Source organism: Neoarius graeffei, chromosome 19 (genome assembly GCF_027579695.1).
Source record: "Neoarius graeffei isolate fNeoGra1 chromosome 19, fNeoGra1.pri, whole genome shotgun sequence".
NCBI lineage: Eukaryota > Metazoa > Chordata > Actinopteri > Siluriformes > Ariidae > Neoarius > Neoarius graeffei.
Genome location: NC_083587.1, coordinates 12,568,250 through 12,587,941, shown reverse-complemented (window position 1 = coordinate 12,587,941; position 19,692 = coordinate 12,568,250). Strand labels below are relative to the sequence as shown.

At 39.6% G+C, this 19,692-nt stretch overlaps 2 protein-coding genes across 6 annotated transcripts in view; one reads left to right on the top strand and one right to left on the bottom strand.

Annotated features, from left to right (window-relative positions):
• The window catches only part of zmynd11 (zinc finger, MYND-type containing 11), a 30,725-nt gene extending 19,882 nt beyond the window's left edge, over positions 1–10,843 (bottom strand). For 2 of the 5 annotated variants that reach the window (XM_060899649.1, XM_060899651.1), the window contains exons 1-5: positions 10,691–10,843; positions 7,586–7,717; positions 7,311–7,470; positions 3,549–3,572; positions 661–822 (exon numbers count right to left, since the gene is read on the bottom strand). In XM_060899649.1, the coding sequence (XP_060755632.1) occupies positions 661–822; positions 3,549–3,572; positions 7,311–7,470; positions 7,586–7,701 (462 nt within the window). In that variant the 5' untranslated portion in view covers positions 7,702–7,717; positions 10,691–10,843. Of the gene's footprint in view, positions 1–660; positions 823–3,548; positions 3,573–7,310; positions 7,471–7,585; positions 7,718–10,224; positions 10,331–10,690 lie in introns of all 5 variants that reach the window. The other 3 variants (XM_060899652.1, XM_060899653.1, XM_060899650.1) reach the window with 2 other exon arrangements.
• A 1,780-nt stretch (positions 10,844–12,623) lies between these two features.
• The window catches only part of vipr2 (vasoactive intestinal peptide receptor 2), a 122,197-nt gene continuing 115,128 nt past the window's right edge, over positions 12,624–19,692 (top strand). Inside the window, 1 exon segment of the mRNA XM_060900562.1 lies at positions 12,624–12,965. Coding sequence (XP_060756545.1) covers positions 12,624–12,965 — 342 coding nt within the window.

The following is a 19,692-nucleotide window of genomic DNA, read 5'->3' as shown; positions in this document are numbered from 1 at the left end:
CTGAGAAACTGGGTTCAGCTGAGACGTTTACAGGCCCAAAGTTCAATGACCTCTAGAGGTCAACAGAGGTCAGATAGAGCTCGGCATATTGCAGATTTGAATTCGGCACACCCAAATTGACAAAATAAGACTGTTTGCCGACTTTGTCTCAAAAATGCCTTTAACTCCTTAAATAAGCACTTTTTTGAATTTTGGTACCAGTCTATGCTGATCTTCTGGGGTTTTCACACACAACAGTATCTAGAGTTTATACAGAATGGTGCGAAAAACAAAAAACATTGAGTGAGCGACAGTTCTGTGGGTAGAAACAAACACCTTGTTGATAATAGAGGTCAGAGGAAAATGGCCAGATTTGTTCGAGCTGACAGGAAGGATACAGTAACTCATAATTACTCTCTACAACCATGGTGAGTAGAAAAGCATCTCAGCATGCAACGGCAGGAGGACACATTGGGTTCCACTCCTGCAGCCAACAACAGGAATCTTAGAATCAAGAACAAGTTCCTATTAAAGTGGCCAGTGAGTGTATATACAATAAGCAAGATTCAGAAATGTCACATTTTACATCAGGAAGTTGATTCTGAAATCCCTCTTCTGTGGATGCTTTCAGACTCTCTTACTTTGCTCTGTGTGTGTAGGTGTGCGTTTGCATGTGTGTACCCGGCAGACAGCACACTGCCAGTGTGATGTGGTGTCTTTGGGCCGGAGCTCGTCAGTGAGACATCGGAGGTGATAGACACGGAAGCAGCTGTCGCACTCCAGCACATCCCCGGGGAGGTGACACTCGAAACAGTACCAGTCATGACTCTCTGCCTCCCAGTCCTACAAAACACACACACACACACACACACACACACACACACACACACACACACACACACACAGCACTGTGATGGGCATGCACCCTCTGCTCTGGCCATACCCCCTTGGCCTCATAAGTGCAGCCTCTGGACGGTGCAGACTGAAGGCTTGAGTTGGGGAAGTTACAGAACACTGATCTGAGAGCTGGAGGAAGTGGAGCTGCATCACTATTCACCACATTTCATACACACTTGCACACTGAGCTGTCTGTTATTATCCACAGTACGTGTGCACACACACTTTCTAAAATTAACTACAATTCTTGTGAAAGGATTTGAGTTTTGGGGTGTGTATGACATTCTCACAAAAAATTAATAAATCCTCCATGTGTTCAGAAGAATGACCATTTAAATTAAACCAATCTAATCTTACTCACATTCACACTATGTACAACCCCGATTCCAAAAAAGTTGGGACAAAGTACAAATTGTAAATAAAAACGGAATGCAATAATTTACAAATCTCAAAAACTGATATTGTATTCACAATAGAACATAGACAACATATCAAATGTCGAAAGTGAGACATTTTGAAACTTCATGCCAAATATTGGCTCATTTAAAATTTCATGACAGCGACACATCTCAAAAAAGTTGGGACGGGGCAATAAGAGGCTGGAAAAGTTAAAGGTACAAAAAAGGAACAGCTGGAGGACCAAATTACAACTCATTAGGTCAATTAGCAATAGGTCATTAACATGACTGGGTATAAAAAGAGCATCTTGGAGTGGCAGCGGCTCTCAGAAGTAAAGATGGGAAGAGGATCACCAATCCCCCTAATTCTGTGCCGACAAATGGTGGAGCAATATCAGAAAGGAGTTCGACAGTGTAAAATTGCAAAGAGTTTGAACATATCATCATCTACAGTGCATAATATCATCAAAAGATTCAGAGAATCTGGCAGAATCTCTGTGCGTAAGGGTCAAGGCCGGAAAACCATACTGGGTGCCCGTGATCTTTGGGCCCTTAGACGGCACTGCATCACATACAGGCATGCTTCTGTATTGGAAATCACAAAATGGGCTCAGGAATATTTCCAGAGAACATTATCTGTGAACACGATTCACCGTACCATCCGCCGTTGCCAGCTAAAACTCTATAGTTCAAATAAGAAGCCATATCTAAACATGATCCAGAAGCGCAGATGTCTTCTTTGGGCCAAGGCTCATTTAAAATGGACTGTGGCAAAGTGGAAAACTGTTCTGTGGTCAGACGAATCAAAATTTGAAGTTCTTTATGGAAATCAGGGATGCCGTGTCATTCAGACTAAAGAGGAGAAGGACGACCCAAGTTGTTATCAGCGCTCAGTTCAGAAGCCTGCATCTCTGATGGTATAGGGTTGCATTAGTGCGTGTGGCATGGGCAGCTTACACATCTGGAAAGACACCATCAATGCTGAAAGGTATGTCCAGGTCCTAGAGCAACATATGCTCCCATCCAGACGACGTCTCTTTCAGGGAAGACCTTGCATTTTCCAACATGACAATGCCAAACCACATACTGCATCAATTACAGCATCATGGCTGCGTAGAAGAAGGGTCCGGGTACTGAACTGGCCAGCCTGCAGTCCAGATCTTTCACCCATAGAAAACATTTGGCGCATCATAAAATGGAAGATACGACAAAAAAGACCTAAGACAGTTGAGCAACTAGAATCCTACATTAGACAAGAATGGGTTAACATTCCTATCCCTAAACTTGAGCAACTTGTCTCCTCAGTCCCTAGACGTTTACAGACTGTTGTAAAGAGAAAAGGGGATGTCTCACAGTGGTGACATCTATGGCCTTGTCCCAACTTTTTTGAGATGCATTGTTGTCATGAAATTTAAAATCACCTAATTTTTCTCTTTAAATGCTACATTTTCTCAGTTTAATCATTTGATATGCCATCTATGTTCTATTCTGAATAAAATATGGAATTTTGAAACTTCCACATCATTGCATTCCGTTTTTATTTACAATTTGTACTTTGTCCCAGGTTTTTTGGAATTGGGGTTGTACAACTCCATCTTCACCCCCCCCCATCCACCTGCTTTTTTTTTTTTTTTAAATGAAATGAAATGTGCACTGTCTGTGTACTCCGCACTTTCAGACCAAAGGGAAATGTGAAGCTGGAATCAGCTGCTGTTTTGTCGACTGCAGGGGAAAAAACTGTAACTGCATTTAACTGGATGCTTATGATGGAGATCCAGCAAGACGTTGAACTCCAAACCTGTGTTTGTGCTCGAGGATTTGTTCGTTCATCTCAACACACTTCATCAAGTGGAGGGAGCGTGTTTTAAAAAGAGGTGTGTAAGCAAAACAAATGTTTGCATGTATATAAGCTTTTAAGACAGAAGTAGAGAGAGGACGAGTACTGAGCATTCACTGACTGACACACACACACACACACACACACGACTGACTCGGGACAGCTTTCATACTCAATAAAACTCTCAAATAATCAGATGGAGGATTTTATTTTCTTCTCAATTACTCAGTGAAGCTGAAGTGAGCATTCAGTGCTGCAGATCAATGATATAAAATAATACAAATTTAAATGTGTTCATGCATTATTATTGAAGTTGATTTGATTTAATCGACTATATTGAGGTGGAAGGCGGTCCCGTGGTCAGGCTACACAAACTACCAACTACAGGAAAGATAAAGTTAGTAAAGTAGAAATCACAGTAATTAATAACGGCCTACCTTATTTCCCTCAGACATCTGCTCCTGCGATTGCAAGTGATCCAGAAAACATTGTTTAAAATCCTAAATGACTGGATGACTACAACTTCTGGGTCTCAAGTGTTAAAAGCTCTCTTTCTCTCTCTCTCTCTCTTTCCCCCTCACACATGCATACACAAAAGTCCTGATGATGAGTGAGGCTGTAAATTATACTGAACCCACATTAAAAGTATTAAAGTTTGAAGATGAACAGATGGCCTTGTTTTTAGATTATGTTTTAACATCTTCAGCTTGAGCAGTCAGACTGAAGATAAAACACAGACTGCTGTAAATTCTCTCTCACTCAGGAGTGGAATCTCACCTGTTACGGACACTTTGAACTTTACGGTCTCTCAACACAGAGAGACTGGAGATGGTGATAAAGTACAGCATGTAAATATAAATTGCTCTCAAATGTCTTTACAGAACAGAAAATATAGAAAACAGACAAAAAAAAAAACCCTACCAAAACTACTGTCGAACATCAGCACTGTAAACACACAAACACCAACAAGTGATCGTGTGTCTGAACCTGTGCTGTAGATGTTCTATAGACCCTTTTCACGTGACGTCACGACAAACGCGGCCACCATTTTGGACATGAACTACCAATAGTCTACCACAGCCAACAACGAGGAACGACGGCGAAGCATCGAAAGGAACATAGCCATCAAAGAAAGTTTTTACTTTCAGCAAGACTTCCATCATGCCATTATATTGTTGTGCACCTGGATGTAGTAACCATCAACACACAAGGCAAGATTTATCATTTTATCGGATCCCGACAGATGCTGACCGACGGAGAAGATGGATGGTCTCTAAAATATTGGCAAAATGATGTTTATTGACATAGCAATCATGTGTAACGGGAAACATTTGCATATCCGAAGTGTTGTGTTTACATCAAAGATAAAATAAACCGATATGACAACGACTACTGCTGCCAGGTTGGGGACACACACTAGTAGAAAGGAAGTGTGCCAACAGACTTCCTTTGTGGTCGATTCTGCTTTAAGGTAAGATGCATTTAATTATTCGTCTGCTGTGGGTTTGGAATCGGTAGCCTGACCGATTCGTTCATGTTTGTGGTGCCATTTGTTTGTTGACGCGTGTTGAAATGGAAGATTGGTTGTTGACATGATTTCCAGTGATGCTTTGGTGCTGCTGTGGATCAGATGTGTTGAGTAGCCTGACTGTTTTTTTTTTCTTGCGTGTGGTATCATTGTTGACGCGAGGTTGTTTTTTGAACATGCCAATGCGGACACGATTTCCCCTGATGAGTTATGACTTCAGACGCGATGCGTGTGTGGAGGTGTGGAGTCCGCATGATATGTGCGTAAGATAGGCTTCTCATGTGTTTGGAGATCCGCGCTCTGAGACAAGCGCAAGCACCCCCCCCAAGGGAAAAAAAAGGGACCCCCCGAAAATATCGGGATAGTTTGAACACTGGGTTGGAGAAAGTAATGGCAAATAGTGAGTGCACAAACCATAGAAAGTAAACTGTACACAGCGCCAGGGCAGTGTGATGGTATGTCTACTTTTAGATTATGTTAGCTTATCAATTAACACACTCGTCACTCGACGAGTTTCACGTCTTTACGACGGATACTTAAATGTGTGTTAGGTATTATTGTTGCAGTCTAAGCAGTCATTGTAGCAGCTAGATGAGCGAGAACCGAAAGGGTCTGTGCCATAAACCGTTATTTCTTCATGTCCAAAATGGCGGTCGCGTTTACAAAGGTCACGTGAGTGAAAAGGGTCTATAGTACAATAAATACAGTTTAGATGTTCTATAGTACAGTGTAACTGGTCTACAGTGTAAATGTGTTATAGTATAATATAGATGTGCCACAGTACAGTGAAAATGTTCTACAGTATAGTACAGTTTAGATGTGTTATAGTATACACACTGCCTGGCCAAAAATATTCACCATTTGGATTTAAATAAGTAAATAGTTAAGAGCCTTTGATTGGATAATTACTGCAGTGATTTATGTGTTTCAGCTGCAATAATTCTTTTAACCCTAATTGATGCAGTGAGTAACTTCTCAGTTCTTAACCAAACATGTTGGAAGGCATGTCCCGCGGTCATGGAAAAGATGTGACTGTTTCAAATTATTGGCCTGCATCAAGCAAAGAAAACAACTAAGGAGAGTTGAGCTGAAATGACTAGAATTGGGTTAAAAACTGACTAACACATTACTAAACCTGGAAGGATAATGATGAACCATCAACTTCATAGAAGAAATATGATCTGTAAAAAAAAAAAACTCCTGCCTGACAGTGATCAGAGATCACTTAAACTCTTGATGAAGCTGAATTGTAAAAAAAGGACAGTAGAACACACAGCTATGTTAAAATATGAAAGTGCATGTTTGCTGTGGCTTTGTTTCAACAACCTTATGCAACATCACAGCATTTATTTCCATCCAGAGTTACATTAAAGTTTCCCTGAGATCTTGTCTTGACTACAGGAGAGTGGAACCTCTCTGTAAATCTTCAGAGGTTAAGGTGGGTTTAAGGTTGAGACGCTGTGGTGGTTAATTAATGTGTAAAATGATTCCTCATGCTCCCTGAACCATCCATCTATCCATAAATTATCTGTAGCCGCTTATTCTGTGTAGGGTAGCAGGCAAGCTGGAGCCTATCCCAGCTGACTATGGGCGAGAGGTACACCCTGGACAAGTCGCCAGGTCATCGCAGGGCTCTCCCTGAACCACTCTTTCACTATTTTTCCCATGCCATCAGGGAAGAAAAACCCCACTGATGTGAACCTGGTCATTCAGTACATTCAGGTCATCAGCTGACTTCATTTTATTGCCCACACTCACAGTGCAATGGGAACTCTCAGGATTGGGACTAAACAGCTGAGTCCCCACTTGTTACTGAGACTAATCAGGAGAAAAGGCTTCAGTTTGTTAGGGAGCATAATGATTGGAATCTGGAGCAATGGAAAAAGGTCATGTGGTCTGATGAGTCCACACTGACCCTATTCCTGAGTGATAGGTGTGTAAGAAGGGGAGCTTATGAAGCGATGCCCCATCATGCATAGTGTCTCTGGAGGCAGTGTTATGGTCTGGGGTTGATTCAGTTGGTCAGGTTGAGGATCAACAACATTATGGGGCAATGAAATGAAGTCAGCTGATGACCTGAATGTACTGAATGACCAGGATCACATCAGTGGGGTTTTTCTTCCCTGATAGCATAGGAAAAATAGTGAAAGAGTGGTTCAGGGAGAGCCTTGCGATGACCTGGCGACTTGTCCAGGGTGTACCTCTCGCTCATAGTCAGTTGGGATAGGCTCCAGCTTGTCTGCTACCCTACACAGGATAAGCGGCTACAGACAATGGATGGATAGATGGATGGTTCAGGGAGCATGAGGAATCATTTTGCACATTAATTAACCACCACTTAACCCTACTGAGAGTCTTTAGTATGCTGGAGAAGAAGATTTACAGAGAGGTTCCACTCTCCTGTAGTCAAGACAAGATCTCAGGGAAACTTTAATGCAACTCTGGATGGAAATAAATGCTGTGATGTTGCATAAGGTTGTTGAAACAAAGCCATGGCAAACATGCACCATGATCAAAGCAAAAGGCGGTTCAACAAAAATATTCAACTTTTTTTTTTTTTTAGCTGGGCAGTGTGTGTGTTGTAGGACAGTACAGTATAAATAGACTATAATATAGTGTAGATGTTCTACAGTATACAGTACAATACTGGTGAGTCGTTGATGTTTCTCACCATGTCATCTCCAGGCAGCCAGTATCCCTCCTGCTCCACTCCAGCTTTAGAGCCCTTACAGCCCACAGTGAGCGTCTCCACCACGAGACCGTCCTTCACTGCTAACACCAGCTGTCTGGAAGTCTCTTTGGGATGCATCCCGTACACACGGCTCAAATACCTGCAGCACAACACACTGGTCAGTTCCTCAGTCTTTTTCCTCATGTCCAACAGGCTTCCTTTTTTCCTGCAGTGTGAGAAATACTAAACTGAGGTGGAGGAGGAAGAGGAATTACTTTGAGATTCGATCCATGTTAGCAATCTGTTTCTGGCTGCGGATCACCTTGATGGCCGACCACACGTACTGCACCACTTTGGGGTCAGCTTGACGCTTTTTCACCACCCGAGACATGGCTGCTCACTCCCACCTGCAGCACACATTAATACAGAACTCAGAGGCAGAAACAAAAGTCTTTTTACCTCTAACTTGTTCAATAAACTATAATTATTCTCACATAAAGTGTCCAAAATTATCTTTATTATAGATAAAAACCCACACAAAGCAAGCAAGTGGTTTTTAATTTTGTTATTTCAGCATGTACATATGTTTGTTCTCAATTAGTTTCTTGATATAACCAAATTATATTTTACACTTTATTCTCACATTTTCATTTCTAAGCTGTTTGTTCGTGTGCCCATTTAAAAAAAAATATATTAGCATATTACCTACTATATTATTTGACACAGGACATCACATTAATTTATTTATATTCATTGCTATAGTATGCTGATTACTGTTTGGGTTTTTCAGGTTTTTTAAAAATATTTATTATTTGTACTGTGTTTGACTTTGCAGTTTTTCAACTGAAATTCTGACTAAAGTGAAAAAACCCCACATCAAATAAACAATCATTAAAAAGACCAATAACAGGCTGTACATTTTATCACTCATTTCTAAGAAACTTTGTAGAATTGCATGGCACAATCAAAGTTTTAAAATATAATCAGTAGAAACTTGAGTCTTCACACTTTAATGTCCTCAAAATCTTCTTTTAATAGAGAGACACATTAACACAAACATGGCCCATTTCACCATAATTAATATTTAATAAACAAAAGGAAAAGAAACAATGGGCATCATTTATCAATCTTTTCGTAAAGTTGTGTGTAAATGTTTAAAAAAAACAAACTGAACAAAAAAAAATTGTGATGGGTTTACAAATTTCAGAAACAATGATTTATGTATTCATAACGAATGTCAATTACCCATAAATTACTGGGTGTGTTAACAATACAGCAGATTTGCATTTGGTGACACCTACAACACTAAACAAAAGGCAAAGCTCACAGAGCTAAAAAATATCAAGCAAACAGTAAAAACAGACCTTTTCAGAGGTAGAATTTATTTAAGTCACATCACAGAGAAAACCTTTTTTTAAGTGAAGTGTTTTGGAGACTCTTGGATAGAAATCCCTCACCCCCGATGATCAGAACAGCAGAAAGGCCCATGTCCGTACTGTGTCCTCATTTTACACAGCGGCATTCTTAATCAAATTAACTGTCTTCTCTGTCTTAATATATGGGTTTGTTTGCTTTATTTCTTTTAATAGTTCTTTAGTCAATGTTTGTAGTATGAAACAACTGAGTTTCACAAAATATTCATTAAATTTGTGTGTGTGTGTGTGTGTGTGTGTGTAACTGAAATACATAAGCTATTTAAATGACAGTGTGATCCATGCACAAGCATGCAATAACTCATCACAATTTAAATGATTTAATGCTGATCAGTTGAGGTGTACATTAGTTATTCTCATGCGTAAGTTTACACATACAGGAGCATGAGTAGGATAGGAACGTTTTTCCAAAATTATAGGATTTTTCATGCCTGTCAAATGATTTAATTCAATTATATTTGTATAGTACTTTTAACAATGAACATTATCACAAAGCAGTTTGACACACATACATAAATTCCAGATATAAATTTTACAATTATAAATTTATCCCTTATGAGCAAGCCTGAGGTGACCGCAAGGAAATACTACCTGAGACCAAATTCTCATCTGAGTGACAGCAGATCGTGAGATTATAAATTATTTCCCTCATAACTGTATACACGAGTCAAAACATGCTAATTGTGTAAACAGTAACTTGAATATCAGCATCAGAGTTATTTCTCGATTCATTATATTTTTAACTTCAAGTCTGAACTGAAGTTATTAAAAGGTGTTCAATGATGGAGACTGAAGTGTAAACTGGTCTTAGCAGTTGCAGTCCTAATGCTTCCCAAGGAAGAACATCTACAGCCATCTTCATGGTTTCTATGTAGTCCCATCCACAGTAACCTCATGGTGAACTTTAGCTGGTCCATGGGGACCATCTTTGAGAGAATTTCAGGTGATGAGCTCAGGATGGATCAGGTCCAGAGGGGAAGGAATCAGGATCACTAGTAATGTATGAATAAATCTGTTCATATTAAGCTTGATAAATGAGGCCCATTAACATGGAAAAATAAAATAAAATACAGCTTTTCAGTAAACTGCAACATCAAATGAGAAAACTGCTGCATAAATGAAACATGTTTTTCCAGTCTGAAATATTTTAGATTTTTTCTTCAAAATTTACATTTTCTTAGATTTTCACTTGGTACTGATGTGCTTTAAAACTTGTAGAACATTAGAGTGGATTTTAATGCATGTGGAAACAAACGCTTTGTGATGTCATCACCTACGGGTAGTGTTACGATTTTTTTTTTTATACATAATTGACGAATCCAGATTTCCTAAAAAACGGTTTTATTGGCAAACCGGTGTACCGACACACCACCTGATCAAAGAGCTGCAGCATCTTTACAGAAATAACGGTGTGTGAGTGAGAGAGATAAACGGTTTCAGTTCCGATATAATAGCAGTAAACACAAACAAAACACACACACCTCCTGTGACGTGAAACTCCGTGTTGGAACGTAAAGATAAATCCGTTTGCAGTGAGTGCAATGAAGGGATTGTGTTTTTGTATTCGTAAATTAAAGAGAGAAAACACTAGAAAGGACAAAAAAACAAACAAAAACAAAACGAATGAAGCTCCCCCGAAACCTAATAAAAAGACATCCAGCATAAAATTGTTCGAGGACAATTTTATAACTACAACAGATATTTAATGTTATTTGATAAGGTAAGTGTCACAAACACGTTAATAAAAAAGTAGAAGACCACAACTGGTGAAAATAAACCCATAAAAGATAAAAAGGCTCCGTCCTGCGTGTTGTTGCTAACAGGCTACACGGCGCCATGTTGCTGTTTCCACCTCGCTCCAAGACAAAACCACACAGTCTGACTGGGTTATGTTGGTCCTAAAGCAGAGAATCTAATCAAATTGACCGAGTTTTTGTTCCTACTCACCGCTGTCTGACAGCTAAAAGTAGCGCCGAGCTTGATTTTCGCCCTATGAAGCCTGTTAGCGCTTTTACATTTGTGTTTCCGGAGTTAAATGTCAGAATTAGCACGATTCAGATCGACTACACACAGGCTGCCGAAAAACTGGGGCTAAATCCCAAACGACTCCCAACTTCTTCCCTAACTGCACTACATAGGTTGTGACAAAATGCCTTCTACGGCCGACTTAGTACACTACTTAGTCCACTATATGTTCAAGTGCAAGCGGTTTGTAGTTCAGCCTGGATTTAATATGAGGAAAGCCCTAAAGCCCTATCGGCGGGAGACGGAACTGCAGGTAGATTTTCTGCACGTAGCTCACAGATCAATTCATACCTGAATGCATTACATTTATATCCATCCTAATTACAGTGATGTGTCATATCTGACCTGTCTGCATGTTAATTTTACAAAATATGAGATAATATAGACTCTAGTTGTTGTTATATTAGTTTAGATACAGCATCATTTCGGTAAATGAGAAATAAAAGTACTTTCTCTAAAAGTGCGATTTCTCCATCAGTCACAAGATGGCAGTCATCCAAAACACTCAGATGTGAAAGCAAAACCTTCAGCTGTCAGTCCTATAAAACACCTGGGAAATTCTAAAATAGTAAAATATACAACTTAAATAAATAAATAAATAAATAAATAAATAAATACAAATAAACAAGTGAAAAACACTAATGACAGAGTTACAGCAGGTAGGAAGATGTGTGTGTGTGTGTGTCCTGTGATGAACTGGTGTCTCCTCCAGGGTGTATTCGTGCCTCATGATCAGTGTCCCATGCTGACAGACTCCGGATGGACCACCACCATGACCAGGAGAAGAAAGGTGCTTACTGATGAATGAATGAATCCAGATGTGTATAAATCATACATTTAAATTTTGTCACACAAAGCAGTCCGTTTTTTATTTATATATATATATATATATATATATATATATATATATATATATATATATATATGGCGGCACGGTGGTGTAGTGGTTAGCACTGTTGCCTCACAGCAAGAAGGTCCGGGTTCGAGCCCCGTGGCCGGCGAGGGCCTTTCTGTGTGGAGTTTGCATGTTCTCCCCGTGTCCGCGTGGGTTTCCTCCGGGTGCTCCGGTTTCCCCCACAGTCCAAAGACATGCAGGTTAGGTTAACTGGTGACTCTAAATTGACCGTAGGTGTGAATGTGAGTGTGAATGGTTGTCTGTGTCTATGTGTCAGCCCTGTGATGACCTGGCGACTTGTCCAGGGTGTACCCCGCCTTTCGCCCGTAGTCAGCTGGGATAGGCTCCAGCTTGCCTGCGACCCTGTAGAAGGATAAAGCGGCTAGAGATAATGAGATGAGATATATATATATATATATATATATATATATATATATATATATATATATACTTTTTTTTATTTTTTACCGTTACTTTAACTTTAGAAGAAACTTACAAGGCAGTTCCTGTAACGGTGAATAATAAAATGCCTTTATTGTCATTGCACAAATGTACAGTGAAATTTAGTTCATCATAGAAGAGCAAAGCCGCTATGTACATGTGCATCGCCACTCTTGGGCACTTCAGTCCAAGGCTGTCCCATGTTAACCTAACTGCATGTCTTTGGACTGTGGGGAAAATCGGAGCACCCGGAGGAAACCCATGAAGACACGGGGAGAACATGGAAACTCCACAGAGAAAGGTCCCCATCAGCCACTGGGCTCGAACTCAGAACCTTCTTGCCTGTGAGGGGACAGTGCTAACCACTACACTACTGTGCTGCGAATAAACTTGTATAGAGTGTTTTCACCGACATCACCAAAACATGAAAGTCCTGGATGTGCACCATATTGGAGGTATTGATTTCCGTAAACAAATAACGCTTACATTTCACATAGGAAATAAATCGCAATTTTCGTAATGGCATCAGCCAAAGAAATTTGCAATAAGAAGACAGAAGCTGCTAGAAAGTATGTAGAAGGCCTAGAGCCCAGTGTAAGAGCCCGCTATCTGGAGAAACTGCAGTTAATCAACGGCCTGGAACCATACGAAATGGGAGAGGAACTGAGTGAAGACAATGCATTGCTGCTGGCTGTGACATACCCAGACATCGTCAACTACTTGATTTTTTTGCCAAGTCCATACACTGCTAAGGATCTGAAGTGTTTCAAGGGACTAGAATCCTATAACCAGATGTGCTGTGGCTGGGTCAGGGAACGAAAATCATGGAAATTTGGTGACAAACGTCTGGTGAAAGCAAAGGTGTGTACTGTGTACATTACATTTACAGTGATATACTGTAGATCATGAATGCACATCCCGTGTGGGCCTACCTCAGCTGACAGCAGATTTGTGATTGTGATTTTTAACTTTAGCTTACTCTCAAGAGAACATACAGAAGCACCATCATGGCTAGACAGTAGAACTATAATGTCAGGTTTAATTTTAAGACATTGATCAAAACTTAAAAAAAACTCATACCTGATACAAAGTGAACTGAACACACACTTATGTTCTCTGGATTTTTGTCAGTCAGATCCTGGTTTAGTTTGGCAAGCCCGTGACGATGACACTCCTCTGACAATTTTCTGGTTTTCTCCCCCTGATTTTCGATTATTTTAGGTAATCGGTAGAAGTGTAGATGTTTCTCATGATCTGAGCGATTATGGCAACCCAAAACTCTGCAGTAATTCACCATTATTTGGTTAGTTTATCAAAAAATTCATGAAGTTTGCTTTGCTGTTGATGTGTCCAATGCCTCCAATATGGCCGACTTCTGGTTTGATGACGTCACGTGAAAACACTCTATACTGTAAACTCCACTGATGATATTTGAGTAAACCTGTCGATCAGGTGATTAACTGGGGGAATGTGTAGTGTATGTGTTTTAATAAGGGTTATTAGGGGTCATTTGAGTTTGACCTTAATGGTAAAGATGAGGGCAGATGAGACATCAACAGAGTGACTTTCTGTGAATAGCGATAAGGTACATAATTCACAGAAAAGGTTCTGGAAAATATTTTATTGAAATGGGTGTGAACTCAGTGAGGGGTGGCTATAAGTGGAACAATGTTAGGAAAACTGCATTTCTTTAATAGTTCTCCCATAACTGTCTCTTTACCTTCACAAACTTTGTTGCAGGGAGGTTATGTTTTCCACAACATGTTTAATTCACTTCCTGCAGACAGTTCATTAATGTCACAGATGAGCTGCTGCTGTCACACTGCCTGCTGAATTATTTTTAAAGCTGAACTTAGAGAATTGTCCTGAGCTCCGCTTTTACACAGTCATGTCAGAAGAGGAGGATAAACACAGGAAAGAAGCTGCTTTAAAATCAGATGAAATTATGTCAAACATCACTGTTATGATATTAATATGTTCACGAATAATTCTGCTGTGGAAAGAATTTTTCTAGCTTATTAATACACCGCTTGATTGAAGGCTGAATATTAGTGTTGATTATCCAAATGTTCACATTGTCCTGCCAGGCCTCGTGTTTTAGAAGAGCTGCTTACTACATTTTAATCTTTATCACAACAAAATATTTGAAAGTGTAAATACACAATTACACATTAAGTTAAATATTTATACCATTTCCTAATATTACAGAAAACTTCAAAGTTTGAAAGTGTTTCTGATGTAAAATCAAGTTAATGTTTAAAGGGAGAAAATGTAAACAACATTTAAAAAAAAACCTGGAACTCCAAGTTATTCTAATCCTTGTATAAATTTACCAAAAAAGGCCACATGAAAGGAATTTAACGAGTGAATTGTTGGATTCTCAATTAGGTTTCCAAGCATTGTAGGTCAGGAGGTTTAGGGGTCCAAGCACCAAAGGTGCTGGAAACCTATTGTTTTTTTTTTCTGAGGATTTTCCTTCTTTCTTCTTCACTGAAATGAATTGTGCAGCCCAAACTGTAATTCACATGGACATGAAACTTGGGCAAGAGGTACTATTCTGGCCCAAACCCAGGCAAGTGAGATGGATCCTATTGGCCTAATGGTGGTGCTATAGCTTACATTTTTTGCTTGTATCTTAAGAACAATCACGTCAATAAAGTTTAAAGGAGATACGCAGAACCATGACCTCACTTTTTGTTTATAAATGCCTTGAGACCTCAAGAATGGCATAGGAATAGTTTTAAGCATTAACAATAAATCTAATAAATCTAATATTGTAATTTTTACGATTAAAATGATTCATATAGGTAGCGGTCTGAGTGAATGATTTTGACATCTGTGAATTTACTGTCATGCCACGTAGATGCCAGTGGGTGCAGTAACATGACAGAAGGTGGATTTATGTTGCATTTATGGCCCAAGAATGTTCAAACTGCAAAGATTTGGATGCGTTTTGTGAGAAATTCACAGGCACATTTTACTGATGAGTCATACAAAACCTCTGATCTGTTGAGGAGCATTGGCTATAAGCCCGTATTGAAAGAGGGTGCAGTACCAACAATTAAAGGAAAAGAAAACTATAAGAAAAGGAAAGTAAGTTCAGTTGCACCAGTTCTCCCTGAGTGTGAGCCGAGCAGTAATGGCGGAGTACTCAGTATGGAGAAAATGGAGAATAAGTGAACCGGTCGTCAGATTTCTCCACTGGATATGCTTTTTTTCTCCCCCCCACTGGATATACTTGCCTCAGCAGTAATATCTTGCCCTTATGTGGAAGAAGTGAATGAATGAAGAACTGAACGAAAACTGAAAGTCAGATTGTTTCAAAACAATCGGCCACAAGATTGGCCTTCAAGAAGTGAGAACACAGACGGGTAAGATGCAGTATAAGATTATTTAATTTGCTTCAGAATGTGATTGTCTCAGTTTATCTGATTATTTAATTAGCCTTTTACATTTTATCAGTGAAAATGCATGCATGTACATGTATGTTGCATAAGTTATAACACCTATCCTGTTTTAATGAGAGTCACATGAGACTGTCAGTTCAATTCCACCCAATTCTCTAGACAGCTTTGGTCTCTGGCTTTATTTCATAAGGTGGGGGCCTCTGTGGCTGACATATTACTATCGGATTCACTTTTCTGATGGTACGAACTGATATGGTTCTATGTGTATAGCAGTAGCATGTGTACACACACTCCAATTTCAGGACTATCACAGTCAGATGTATTACTATCTGAGGAATCTGAAGAATCTCCAATAGATCAGAATAAAGAGGCCATTGCAACCACTCTTGCCTGCTGAGTCTGGCTTTGGTCTATAGCTGTCAAAGGCCTCAGCCTTAAAACTGGTTCCTGCTGTGATGTCACGCACTCAGGGCTGGTTGGCTCAGCGGGGCAGCTCGAATGCCAATTTTGTAGTCAATTTTAACTCTAAGAAATATATATATTTTTTATTCCCATTTATGCAGCATACAACAATCAGGGATGGAGATACTACAGTGCTCAGCGTAAATGAGTACACCCCCTTTGAAAAGTAACATTTTAAACAATATCTCAATGAACACAAACAATTTCCAAAATGTTGACAAGACAAAGTTTCATATATAACATCTATTTAACTTATAATGTGAAAGTAAGGTTAATAATATTACTTAGATTACACAAGTTTTCAGTTTTACTCAAATTATGGTGGTGCAAAAATGAGTACACCCCACAACAAAAACTACTACATCTAGTACTTTGTATGGCCTCCATGATTTTTAATGACAGCACCAAGTCTTCTTGGCATGGAATGAACAAGTTGGTGACATTTTGCAACATCAATCTTTTTCCATTCTTCAACAGTGACCTCTTTTAGTGACTGGATGCTGGATGGAGAGTGATGCTAAACTTGACTCTTCAGAATTCCCCATAGGTGTTCGATTGGGTTCAGATCAGGAGACATACTTGGCCACTGACTCACCTTCACCCTGTTCTTCTTCAGAAATCCAACAGTGGCCTTAGATGTGTGTTTAGTCATGTTGGAAAAGTGCACGACGATCAAGGGCACGGAGTGAGGGTAGCATCTTCTCTTTCAGTATAGAGCAATACATCTGTGTATTTATGATGCCATCAATGAAATGCAGCTCCCCAGTACCAGCAGCACTCATGCAGCCCCACATAAGATCACTGCCACCACCATGTTTCACTGTAGGCACCATACATTTTTCTTTGTATTCCTCACCTTTGCGACGCCATACAGTTTTGAAGCCATCAGTTCCAAAAACATTTATCTTGGTCTCATCACTCCAGAGTATAGAGTCCCAGTAGTCTTCATCTTTGTCAGCATGGGCCCTGGCAAACTCTAGGTGGGCTTTTTTGTGCCTGGGCTTTAGGAGAGGCTTCTTTCGTGGATGGCATCCATGCATGCCATTCCTCTGCAGTGTACACCATATTGTCACGGGAAATAGTCACCCCAGTTTGGCTTTCTACTTCTTTAGATAACTGCAGTGAACTTGCATGCCGATTTTCTTCAACCCTTCTCATCAGAAGACGCTCCTGTCGAGGTGTTAACTTCCGTGAACAACCTGGATGTCTCTATGAGATGGTTGCAGTTCCATCTTTCTTAAATGTTTGTACCACTTGCTACAGTATTCTGATTGAAAAGTAAAGCTTTGCTGATCTTCTTGTAGCCTTCACCTTTGTGGTGTAAAGAAATTATTTTCTTTGGGGAATTCTGAAGAGATAAGTTGAGCATCACTCTCCATCCAGCATCCAGTCATAAAAGAGGTCATTGTTGAAGAATGGAAAAAGATTGATGTTGCAAAATGTCGCCAACTTGTTCATTCCATGCGTAGAAGACTTGGTGCTGTCATTAAAAATCATGGAGGCCATACAAAGTACTAGATGTAGTAGTTTTTGTTGTGGGGTGTACTCATTTTTGCACCACCATAATTTGAGTAAAACTGAAAACTTGTGTAATCTAAGTAATATTATTAACCTTACTTTCACATTATAAGTTAAATAGATGTTATATATGAAACTTTGTCTTGTCAACATTTTGGAAATTGTTTGTGTTCATTGAGATATTGTTTAAAATGTTACTTTTCAAAGGGGGTGTACTCATTTACGCTGAGCACTGTATCCACTCAGAAATGTATTTACAAATAAAGGTTCTGCGTATCTCCTTTAAGGAGGGTTAGGGTTAGAGTTCAGGTTAACCCTAACCCTAGAAGTGTGACTATACAGTGGTGCTTGAAAGTTTGTGAACCCTTTAGAATTTTCTTTATTTCTGCTTAAATATGACCCAAAAGATCATCAGATTTTCACACAAGTCCTAAAAGTAGATAAAGAGAACCCAGTTAAACAAATGAGACAAAAAAATATTATACTTGGTCATTTATTTATTGAGGAAAATGACCCAAGATTACATATCTGTGAGTGGCAAAAGTATGTGAACCTTTGCTTTCAGTATCTGGTGTGACCCCCTTGTACAGCAATAACTGCAACTAAACGTTTCCGGTAACCGTTGATCAGTCCTGCACACCGGCTTGGAGGAATTTTAGCCCATTCCTCCATACAGAACAGCTTCAACTCTGGGATGTTGGTGGGTTTCTTCACATGAACTGCTCGCTTCAGGTCCTTCCACAACATTTCGATTGGATTAAGGTCAGGACTTTGACTTGGCCATTCCCAAACATTAACTTTATTCTTCTTTAACCATTCTTTGGTAGAACGACTTGTGTGCTTAGGGTCGTTGTCTTGCTGCATGACCCACCTTCTGTTGAGATTCAGTTTATGGACAGATGTCCTGACATTTTCCTTTAGAATTCACTGGTATAATTCAGAATTCATTGTTTCAACAAGGATGGCAAGCCGTCCTGGCCCAGATGCAGCAAAACAGGCCCAAACCATGATACTACCACCACCATGTTTCACAGCTGGGATAAGGTTCTTATGCTGGAATGCAGTGTTTTCCTTTCTCCAAAGATAACACTTCTCATTTCAACCAAAAGTTCTATTTTGGTCTCATCTGTCCACAAAACATTTTTCCAATAGCCTTCTGGCTCGTCCACGTGATATTTAGCAAACTGCAGATGAGCAGCAATGTTCTTTTTGGAGAGCAGTGGCTTTCTCCTTGCAACCCTGCCATGCACACCGTTGTTGTTCAGTGTTCTCCTGATGGTGGACTCATGAACATTAACATTAGCCAATGTGAGAGAGGCCTTCAGTTGCTTAGACGTTACCCTGGGGTCCTTTGTGACCTCACCGACTATTACACGCTTTGCTCTTGGAGTGAGCTTTATTGGTCGACCACTCCTGCAGAGGGTAATAATGGTCTTGAATTTCCTCCATTTGTACACAATCTGTCTGACTGTGGATTGGTGGAGTCCAAACTCCTTAGAGATGGTTTTGTAACCTTTTCCAGCCTGATGAGCATCAACAACGCTTTTTCTGAGGTCCTCAGAAATCTCCTTTGTTCGTGCCATGATACACTTCCACAAACGTGCTGTGAAGAGCAGGCTTTGATAGATCCCTGTTCTTTAAATAAAACAGGGTGCCCACTCACACCTGATTGTCATCCCATTGATTGAAAACACCTGACTCTAATTTCACCTTCAGATTAACTGCTAATCCTAGAGGTTCACATACTTTTGCCAGTCACAGATATGTAATATTGGATCATTTTCCTCAATAAATAAATGACCAAGTATAATATTTTTGTCCTGTTTGTTTAACTGGGTTCTCTTTATCTACTTTTAGGACTTGTGTGAAAATCTGATGATGTTTTAGCTCACATTTATTCAGAAATATAGAAAATTCTAAAGGGTTCACAAACTTTCAAGTACCACTGTATTTTCTATATTTAATCGAAAAGTTAGTATCAAGTTAGATCAAGACTGTAACCACCATTATGAGTGGGTCATATGGCATTCTGATTAACCCCTACTGAATCGAGGCCTCTACAAAGCAGGACTTCTTACCTTGAGTTTAAATGAGTTATACATACAATTATTTGCTTTAGATCAATCAATATACAGGCATATTCACTTGTTAAATATAAAACATTGATGAAACAGAACTCATTACAGTAGGCTGGCTAACTT